General features: G+C 41.8%; 2 protein-coding genes across 2 annotated transcripts in view; both read left to right on the forward strand.

Annotated features, from left to right (window-relative positions):
* Positions 1 to 3,174: 3,174 nt before the first annotated feature.
* On the forward strand, positions 3,175 to 4,459 carry LOC104815094 (calcium uniporter protein 6, mitochondrial-like). The gene is made up of 2 exons (XM_010543409.2): positions 3,175 to 3,764; positions 3,833 to 4,459. The coding sequence occupies exons 1-2, from the start codon at positions 3,408 to 3,410 to the stop codon at positions 4,319 to 4,321; spliced, it is 846 nt and encodes a 281-aa protein (XP_010541711.1). The 5' UTR covers positions 3,175 to 3,407; the 3' UTR covers positions 4,322 to 4,459.
* A 471-nt stretch (positions 4,460 to 4,930) lies between these two features.
* LOC104815095 (probable anion transporter 6, chloroplastic) overlaps positions 4,931 to 9,934 on the forward strand; it is a 6,590-nt gene continuing 1,586 nt past the window's right edge. Inside the window, exons 1-11 of the mRNA XM_010543410.2 lie at positions 4,931 to 5,397; positions 5,960 to 6,105; positions 6,210 to 6,309; positions 6,579 to 6,631; positions 7,316 to 7,390; positions 7,604 to 7,684; positions 7,856 to 7,917; positions 8,306 to 8,373; positions 8,538 to 8,653; positions 8,990 to 9,026; positions 9,704 to 9,799. Coding sequence (XP_010541712.1) covers positions 5,023 to 5,397; positions 5,960 to 6,105; positions 6,210 to 6,309; positions 6,579 to 6,631; positions 7,316 to 7,390; positions 7,604 to 7,684; positions 7,856 to 7,917; positions 8,306 to 8,373; positions 8,538 to 8,653; positions 8,990 to 9,026; positions 9,704 to 9,799 — 1,209 coding nt within the window. The 5' untranslated portion in view covers positions 4,931 to 5,022. The remainder of the gene's footprint in view (positions 5,398 to 5,959; positions 6,106 to 6,209; positions 6,310 to 6,578; positions 6,632 to 7,315; positions 7,391 to 7,603; positions 7,685 to 7,855; positions 7,918 to 8,305; positions 8,374 to 8,537; positions 8,654 to 8,989; positions 9,027 to 9,703; positions 9,800 to 9,934) is intronic.

Raw genomic sequence — 9,934 nt, forward strand, 5'->3', positions numbered from 1 at the left:
GTGACGAGGAAGTACGGTTCTTTGGCAACCGCGCCAACGTTCCATTGGCCATGGAACGGACTTCGGGTTTGCGTGTGTCACCCGTTGACTGGCAAATAAACCTGAGACCCGGGTAGTTGCGTGTGTCCCCCGGCGAGGTGGTACGGATATACTCTGAAAGATTTGAGCTCGAGTCTGATGAGTATTTTTCCGAGGCGGATGGTCGGCGAGGGGGAGTTAGCATAGAGCTGCTTCGCCCGGCAGTCGGCGGCATCGGGGATCGATGTCTGGAGTGGGTATGGGATGACCGGTACCGAGAGCCGTGATATCGGTGACCGATGAGGAGTATGAAGATCACTTGAGGTCCTCGCAAACGATTTTTGCTTGGACTGTTGCGCCTCGTGTTCGACACAGGCATGAACGAGTTGTTGTATTTACCTACGTGTGATATACACGTAGAGACGATTGACGGACATTGTTTGAGAATGCTGATTGATTCAATGATGATTGATTTTATTGAAATATCCCGTCGCATGTATATGTATATTATTGACTATATTGCTTGGCCGTTTTCAATAAAAATAGAAATCTCGGGTTACACCCGAATTCCTCCCTAAGCACGTAGCTTAGGACGTTGTTATGCAACGTTTCAGGTCGTGAGCAGCAACAGTGACTGAGGCAGACACGGGACCCGGTGACAGCTAGACTTCCTGATCATGTATAATTATCTTTAACGCATTCTGTTTTCAAAAATAAAGAGTGGTGATCTTCGAACTTTTTGTGTTATAGTTTTCACACCACTTGTATTATGTACTGGTACCGTTCCAAGCGTGTGCGAACGTATTGATGTATTTTATAATGTGTTCCGCTGTATTATATTTAAAATGGATCGTTTTAACTTTCCCGCGAGTTCATATTTCGAAATTTTCTGATTGTGATTTTATTGTCCACGTGGCACAACCTGTAAGCGGGATACGGGGTTACGGGTGTCACAATGGCCAAGCGTTCCCTCGAACTATTTATCCTGGATTGCGTCGCTCGTGCGGTCCTCGCGACCCACAGACGCATCGGATGGGTCGTGCGATGGACAATCGCTTGGGCACGGTGTTCATCCTTGACAGTCACGTGTGTACAACATTCATCTCCTCCTCGGACGGTTGTTGTGATATGCGTCATGCTTCGGACGACCGTGTGTAATGTTCGTCCTTGTGTTGCTTCCCAGTTGTGATGATAGACCTAGTGCGTGTTGAGTTGCAGTAACATGCTAAGTCCGGGTCTCAAACTTTTGCGGTAAGACGGACGACTGGGAGGGAACCATTGCGTTCATGATGGTTCCTCCACAGTACCAAGGCGCTTGGGCCTTACCGCGCATGGGCGGATGAGTGTCCGAAAGTCATTCGGCTGGATTCTCCGCACTTAGGACATAGACGTACTCCTACCACAAACGATCAGGACTTTCCTGATGTCGCGATAGGTTTTGGGTCTTCGTGATTGTCCTCTGCTGGCAAGGGTTCATCCCCCATGGTGCAAGGATCATCACTATGAGATGGAACCAAGTCTTGAAACCATCTGTCACCTGATGTCGGAGTCCAACTTGACACTTGGTTGATACTCGGATACTGTATGTGGGTAAACGTTCGATGTGTTGTGGTGGAACCGGGCTCTGATACCACCTGTCACGGGCTTAGTTTTTTCACGAACCTTAAGTCGCGCGACACCTAGCCACGAGTGCGCTGCGGAAGCAATACTTGAATCAGACCTTTATTAAGTGGCAGGAATACAAGGTATGATGACTAGAGTGTACAATGACGAACGCAGACTGTACAGACTCAGTATCGTACAACGTGGCGACTATGCTGTGACACTTCGGACGGATAGTGTTCCACTACGTACCATAGAGACTGGGTGATTTAAACAATCTTGTGAACGAGTCAGACCAATCGGAGGGGCTACCGGTTGTCGACAGGCCACGACTAAGGTTGTCGAGGTGGGATTCAAGTCAAGGCCAGACCAGGGGTCAAGACGAGTCGGGGAGCCGAGGCGAGTGCACCTGGCTCGGACCAGACTCCTTCACACGAACGAAAGGATTGGTCGTGTCTGGTCCGAGGCTTGGACTAGGCTATTGCGACAGTCCGGCTCCTTGTCATGGATGGGGGAGGGACTCGGTATTTATAGGGGCGAGCTTGGATTTAAGTCGGTGGAACGGACGGTCCAGATTTATCCGGGTGGACGGCTGAGATTGCGCCACATGTCCCGTCTAGAATCTTCTCGAGGTCTTAGGTCGGTTCATCCGAGTGTTCTCGAACATTCTCAGACTCTCCCGTCCATTCACGGATGCTCGCACACTCCCGCGTTCGCGCGCCTTGTGAAAGCTTTAGGAACAGTCTGGACGGCTCTCCATAGTTCCCGAATAAGGTTGGATGCTCTTTCCACGTCTTAACCCGTAATTTTCTCGGCATACCCGTTCATGGACGGGTATGACGGAGCGTCCCTCGAACTATTTGTCTCTGATTGCATTGCTGTGCAGTCCTCGTGACCCACAGACGCATCTTCTCAACGGTTACGAACAAATGCAGAAGAGAGAAATTTTGTCGGTAACAAGAATGCTTCTGCAAGCCTCTGTATATATATATCTATATATATAAATATATTATTTAATACATATGTTATGTATGATTAAAAATGTGAGTCCATTAAAGTTTCGGTATTATATTTAATAACATCCGTATTTGGAGAAAGTTCAAATAGATTCATGCCAATTGGTTTAATAGACAAATATTTTATTTATTCAGATACATATATTTATATTTAATTTTAAGCTTATTTCACTCCCTGCTAATTATGGTACTAACTTTCACAAGGATGATGATATAGATGTAATATAATAACAGATACATGTATTGCAATTATTTTATGATATAATAATACAATGATACATATATTACAATGAGATATATATATATATAATGATTTAATAATATAATTTAACCTTATATAATATATATCAATTTTTTCTACATTTATATCAATAATTTTTTTATAAAGAAAGAACAAATATTTTATATTAAAAAAATAACATCGCAGGTATCTCCTAGTATTTTTTTTTTTGAAGTAAGATTAATTTGAGTGGAATAGTTACAAAAGTTATGCGACCGATACGGGTTTTTTTTCTTTCTTTCTATATTTAAGATAATCAGATTCAAATTAATTTTCGAAAGCAGAGGCAATTTGGGAATTCAGAACACGTTGTTGGAGTGCACCGAGAGACTGCGTCAAAAACCGAGGCGAAGTTTTTGGTTTCTTCTTCGTCTTTGATCCTAGTTTTGTGGATTCAACTTCGTTCTTTTGTAGAAATCTCCAAAATCACCGTCGTCGAAATCCCCGAGGCCCGACGGCAAAGTTTCTGGGTTCGCCTTAGAACGAGAGAGATGTGGACGGTGGGTCTTTTGAGGCGCACGACCGTGTTCGCAGTGAGCCGAGCTCCGAAGCGAGTTGGGTTCGGGTGGTTTCGGGGCATTACGATGGAGCCGGCGACGGATGAGAAGAGGGAGATAACGCTGGCGGAGGCGAAGAAGCTGATGAGACTGGTGAACGTGGACGACCTGAAGACGAAGCTTCTGGGAATGGCGGACAAGGAAGTGATCGCTTACAACGCGCTTCTTGAAGCCTCTCAGAACATGGGCATTGCAAGATCTCTCGATGAGGCTCGTGCCTTCGTTCGTGTCCTCGACGACGCCGGAGTTGTCCTAATTTTCCGGGACAAAGTCTACCTCCATCCCGACAAGGTCGAATACTCTCTTCTTCTTATGGGTTTCTGTCTCGGTCTCATCTTGCGTTGTTGGATTCCCTTCAGGTGGTGGATCTGATCAGACGAGCGGTGCCTCTTGCTCTTACTCCAGAGGATGATCCAACGAGAGATGAGTTCAATCGGCTCAAGGTCCTGAAGGAAGAAATCGATGTTCAAGCACATCGAGAGGTCAGAAGAATCCTGTGGTGTGGTCTTGCCTATGCCGTGGTTCAGGTCGGGCTCTTCTTCAGGCTAACTTTCTGGGAATTCTCGTGGGATGTGATGGAACCCATTACGTTCTTTACCACAGCCACTGGCATAATCGTTGGTTATGGCTATTTCTTGATCACTTCGAGAGATCCCACGTACCAAGACTTCATGAAGAGGCTCTTCCTTTCCAGGCAGAGGAAGCTGCTCCACAAGTATAGCTTTGATGTTGAGAGATTCAAAGAGTTAGCCATGAAATCCAAGCACCCGTCCTCTCACGCCGCTGTTTCCATCAAGAAGCGCGTAGGGTTGGAGCTTGATTTGGAGGATGCTTTGCACAGAGATTGATCATCACCACCATCATCATCTTTTGCTCATCTCATTGCCATTAGTCCCTTTTGTTTATGACAGGTTTTATGTTTATGGTCCACCGCCTTCATCTTCGTTGTTGTTCCTCTCCCTTTATTGGCAGCTTCTCATAAACAACCCTCCCTGTTCTTTCCTTTTTTGGAAGACAGATTGAAAAAATTCAAGAAACTGCAGGACTTTTGTGTCGAATCAAGCATTCTTGGATGAAGCAGCAGCTTATGCCTCAGCCTGTTCAAAGATTGGCCTTAGTCCCTGCTGATAAATGATCCAAATAGATTTCTACATACTTGATAACTTTCTTACACAACCTTGCCATGTCTTAATCGATTCTTGGTGCTTGATTGTGTGTTCCCCTGCATAACTACTTGAAAGATCACCAACACAATGCAAAACCAGTTTCCGTTTTCTCGGGAGCGGTGTTTCTTGTTCGAACCGGTTCGGTTTGATTCGGTTTATTTGATTTTGTTCCAACCGGTTAGTTCGATTCGGTTTGGTTTATTTGTACCGTACCTATGGGACCCATAAATCGCATATTCCGTCCATCGTGAACCACAAGACTAATTATGCTCCTCCGTGTCCTCCCCACTCCCTCTTCTTCTTCTTCTTCTTCTTTTTTTTTTTTCCTTCTTGGTATCCTTTTTTTTGTTTGCTTCTTCTGCTCTGTTGCTCTGTGGCCAACAATGGCGATACTTCCCTTGAGACCGGAGAATCATTTTTTCTCCTCTCCGATTCACGCACGTAAACATAACTTCTCCTTCTTCTCCCACAATCACAGGTCCACGACTCGCTTCTTCTGGAAAAACCATTACCATCCTCTGAATTCTAGGGTTCTCTGCACTGCAAGTGGCACGGAACGTGCCAAAGAGAACAAGAAGTTTCCGGAGAAACCTACTCCGTTGGGGCCTTTGTTACCGGATTCGGATTCTGGAGGTAATTTGGGCCTTAGTACGAAAACGGGATTGGGTCGGAAGTGGCCGCCATGGGAAAATATTCCCGAGAGATACAAGCTTATTAGCGCAACGTCTCTTGCCTTTGTCATCTGTAATATGGATAAGGTTGGGTTCATTCTTGATTGTCACTATTCCATTTCGTCTTCGTTTTCGATTTGCTGGCAGAATCGGAACACTAGATTCCGCTTATAGGGGTGTATTTAATGGGAAGAGAGTATATGTTTTTGGTGCCTTTTCGTAAGGAAGAGAAAAAACCCTTTTTCGAAGGTTTTGTTCTAAACCTTTTCTCTAAGGTTTTGTTCTAAACCTTTTCTCTAAGGTTTTGTTCTGCCACAATGGTGATCAATTAGAGTGATATAGTGTGTCTGGTATGGGGTTTTAGCGTAAATTACGTAAGGTTTAAAGATTAGGGTCATGCGATTTCAAGTTGTTTTTAGTCAGTAATGCGTAAAATACTTGTATCAGTTGTATGCTTCACCAGTGCAGATTATTTTACCTTGTTGGCTTTGTAGAATAGGATGCATTCTTTCTTTTATTTTTGAGTCATGTTTGAAAAAACCCTTGTGAGAAACCGTCATGAGTTCTTGATTGTGGATTCGTGGACAGTATGATTTGGATAGAATGGAAATATACGGCGTGGTGAGAGCTAATGATTCATCATGAGCAGGTGAACTTGAGTATTGCTATAATTCCGATGTCACACCAGTTCGGATGGAACTCATCCGTTGCCGGCTTGGTCCAATCATCATTTTTCTGGGGTTATGCCTTGAGCCAGTTGCCGGGTGGGTGGCTGTCCAAGATTTTCGGTGGCAGGTTTGTCTTTTGGAGGCTCTTTCCCGGTTGCTCCTTTTGGGTTGCTTCTGCTTGAGCCTATTTCATGGGATGAAAACTTATCCTCTTATCTTTTTCTAATGCAGAAAAGTCTTAGAGATTGGTGTATTAACTTGGTCTTTGGCGACAGCCCTTGTTCCCGTCCTTGCTGGATTTATGCCTAGTTTAATATTTTGTCGGATTTTGGTGCGTAGCTTTATATATTTATGCTGTTTATCTGGTTTAAGCAATCGTTTTTTGTTTCCCATATAGTCATGGATTTTGTTACAAGCTCTTTACTCTTTAGTTTATAAAGTTCAACTTTCCCATATAAGAACACTCCATGTCCTTCTCTGCTCCTCAACCCAACAGTGTGTAACTTTTTCCTATATTTTATGTCCCAACATGAAACATTACTCTAGCTTTACATGCATGTCTTCCTTTTAACACAGAGATTTGTCCTTTCATAACTCCAGGTAGGAATAGGAGAAGGAGTTTCTCCCTCAGCCGCGACTGACCTTATTGCCAGGCATGTATGACCTCGGTGCAATTTAAAGAGTGTGCTCATTGTTATTTATGACCCACATCCTATTTGGTGATATGTGTCTGAATAAGGATATCTTGCTAAATTTAGCCTTCTGATTTCTATTCAAGAATCTTTTAAGTTCACTTGCTTCTTTCTTCCACAGAAAAGCACACATCTTAGCTTCATAGAGATCTGCAAAAACTTTGATGAAAGTTTTTGTAAAGGCTGAAGCTAGAATATATTCTTTCATGCACATTTCATTGCCCACAACTAAACTTCTGGTGTATCTATATCACCCGAAATTTTGACAAAAGATTATCTACTACAATGTTAACTACGACTTATCAGAACTTAGTTACTGTAATATCAACCAGCAACTGGTTCCTCTTTCAATGCTGAATCCAGTTTTCTTGAGCTTGTCCTGTTTGTAGTTTCTATGCTTTAATTGCTGACAGAAAAAAAAAACCCATTATTATTGCCTGAAGAATAAAAAAAGGTTTTACCTCGTTTAGAAAAATTTCAAAATCTTAACAGCATCAATAAATACTAAAGCTACCAACCATCTTGTTTCCATGAAAGATCTGGTTATGTTGGTAATATTGCAATCAAAGATTTGATGTGCCAATGCTTGTTTTTTTTCCTTCTCTTTTCATCTTTTAATTCGCACCACTCCATTGCTGGTTGCAGGACGATACCCATAGAAGAGCGCTCAAGAGCTGTAGGCTTTGTTTTTGGTGGACTAAGTTTTGGAAGCGTTATGGGGTATGATTTCATTTGATATTAAGTATAGTAAACTATAAAGTTTTTCCGGCAAGGTATTTGGATGAAAGTTTTAGAATCTTCACCGATTGTGCGCCAAACAGGAATAGCTAAAAGTTTTGGTTTTGATTTTTGCATACTACTGTATTTTCTTCCTTCGCTTGTTTATGCACTACTCTATTTATGAGATGTAGTCCTACCTTGGTCACTCTGCAGGCTTCTCTTGGCTCCTCCTCTTATCCAGAACTTTGATTGGGAATCGGTCTTTTACATATTTGGTCTTCTTGGGATTGCCTGGTGAGTTTTTGCCAAATGCAATTGATAGAGTTCTTCAGAAGATTGTTGTCTGATGGTTTTCTCAAATCATTTCAACTTGAGTTAATATCCAAATGAAGTTGTTTTGGCTGTCCTACATCTAAACGATAAAAGATTGATTTCATCTCAGTTTATTCTCCCTAATTGTTGAAGGTTCTTGGGGTTCCAATTACTTAAATCAGAAGAGGCTTCATATGTAGCTGAATCTTTTGAAGGTGGCAGCCACGTCCTTGTCCCTATATAATTCTGAATATGGCTCATATCAGCTTCCTGCCTTTCATTTGGGGCTTGGATATGTTTAGGGAACCCATATACTGCATACTGCATGAATGGAAACATTATGAATTCCATCTCATGCATAGTATGGGTTACTGTTCGACTGCTATCGTGAGAACGGAGCATATTACAGATTGATCACAGAGGGTTTTGGCCCCTTTAATTCTTTCATCTGTATATTTGGAGCTTTTACATCATTTCTTATGTAAACACTTCTGGATAATCATCTGCTACCTCTTTCACACCTGCCAATAACTAAGATTCCATTCACTTCTCATTGTGGAGCATATCACACATCTCATAATTTGGATTTCCTTCTGTTTACAGGTCATGAGTCCACTACTCTGTGTATACCCCAGAAAACCGCATTGAAAGATTTGGGGAACTCTCTAAAGGTTAGCTTATTAATATCATCTCTTCATTTTCTTTCTTGCCCCACTTGATTATTAACACACACATCTGCCAGAAAGGTGCTAACTTGGTCTACTACGTGAATGAGTTGATCCAAGCAACCCTTTTTGTTTAAGACCACTTTATTTTTGCTGGTATCCTCTTACAGGATATACCGTGGAATTCGTTTTTCCGAAGTTCAGCTGTTTGGGCTATGATATACACTCACTTTTGTGGAAGTTGGGGTCATTATACATGTCTATCTTGGCTACCAACCTATTTCAGGTAATTGTATTGTTAAGCTCACTCATAACCTCCCTCAATCTACACCACCACTACCCCGCTATCTTTACTTCAAAGCATTTGAACAATTCACTGCCCAGAGTTTAGATACATATTTTAGTTTATTTCGTTTCAAGTCCTGGTTCCTTCTTTATCTGTATTCTGATTTCTTTCCTAAGTTTTTCTGATCTTAACTTCTCTGGGTCGTGATTTAGGTGAAATTAGTTTTAAATTTTTCTCCTAATTAAACATCTATTGATTGAAATTCATTATTCTCACTCTTTTAGTCCATATCTTATTAATGATGGAGTCATTTTTATTTGTATATCGGATATGCAGCGAGGAGCTGAACCTGAATTTGACTGAAGCTGCTTGGGTAAGCATCAAAGCTTCTTTTAATGCAAATTTTAACCGTAACAGTGGAAGTCAGATTTACCTGTCATTTCTCAAATGAAATGACCATACGCTCTGAGCTTGCAAAATGGCACACAGAAATGGATTGGCTGTCCTTTTTTCTCACATATTAAGTATGCAAGATACATGAGAATGGAAGTTTCTCCTTGCGCAAATGCAATCAGATAGGTAGGCATAGGCTATTGGTTTGGGGAAAGTACATTTTTAGTTCATAGATAGGCTCTAGTAAATCAGTTTTTCCTTCAATGACGCAATGAGAGAGTTTCAAAAATCTATGAATAGTTAATTATTCACTAAATAATCTTGGCTAGATTTTGCTAATGTTATGTATATGAGGTTACGACCATCGTTGCTGGTTGCCTTCTGAGGGCAATACCACTAAATGCTTCTACAAGCAAGGATGCCTGGGCTGATTTCTGTGCATACGGCAGCCTATTTGGTTGTTCCCTCAAAGAACAAGTTCCTTGCATTTTAACTTACCTGAAAACCGCAAGTAGAGAACGATCATATTACCATGGAATTTTTATTATAAATTATTGATTTACATTTCCTTCATATGCACGTGCTAAAATTTGCATGAAGGTAATCTTTTGCTGTGTTATAATTCTTTGGAATCTGATTTCTGACTTTGAAGATCAGGTTTCCATCCTTCCTCCACTGGCTTCAATTTTCGTGACCAGTCTTGCTTCACAGTTTGCTGACTACTTAATTTCAAATGGAGTTGAAACTACCACGGTACGGAGATACATCGTATTCCTCTTGGTATCTCTTTATGACACCAGTTTAGGTTCTAAATGGTCCTAGATATTGATAATCAATTTGCTACTGACACTTCATCATCAATCTGCGCAAATGGTTTTGGTCTTTCCC

Source organism: Tarenaya hassleriana, unplaced genomic scaffold (assembly GCF_000463585.1).
Source record: "Tarenaya hassleriana unplaced genomic scaffold, ASM46358v1 Cleome22, whole genome shotgun sequence".
Taxonomy (NCBI): domain Eukaryota; kingdom Viridiplantae; phylum Streptophyta; class Magnoliopsida; order Brassicales; family Cleomaceae; genus Tarenaya; species Tarenaya hassleriana.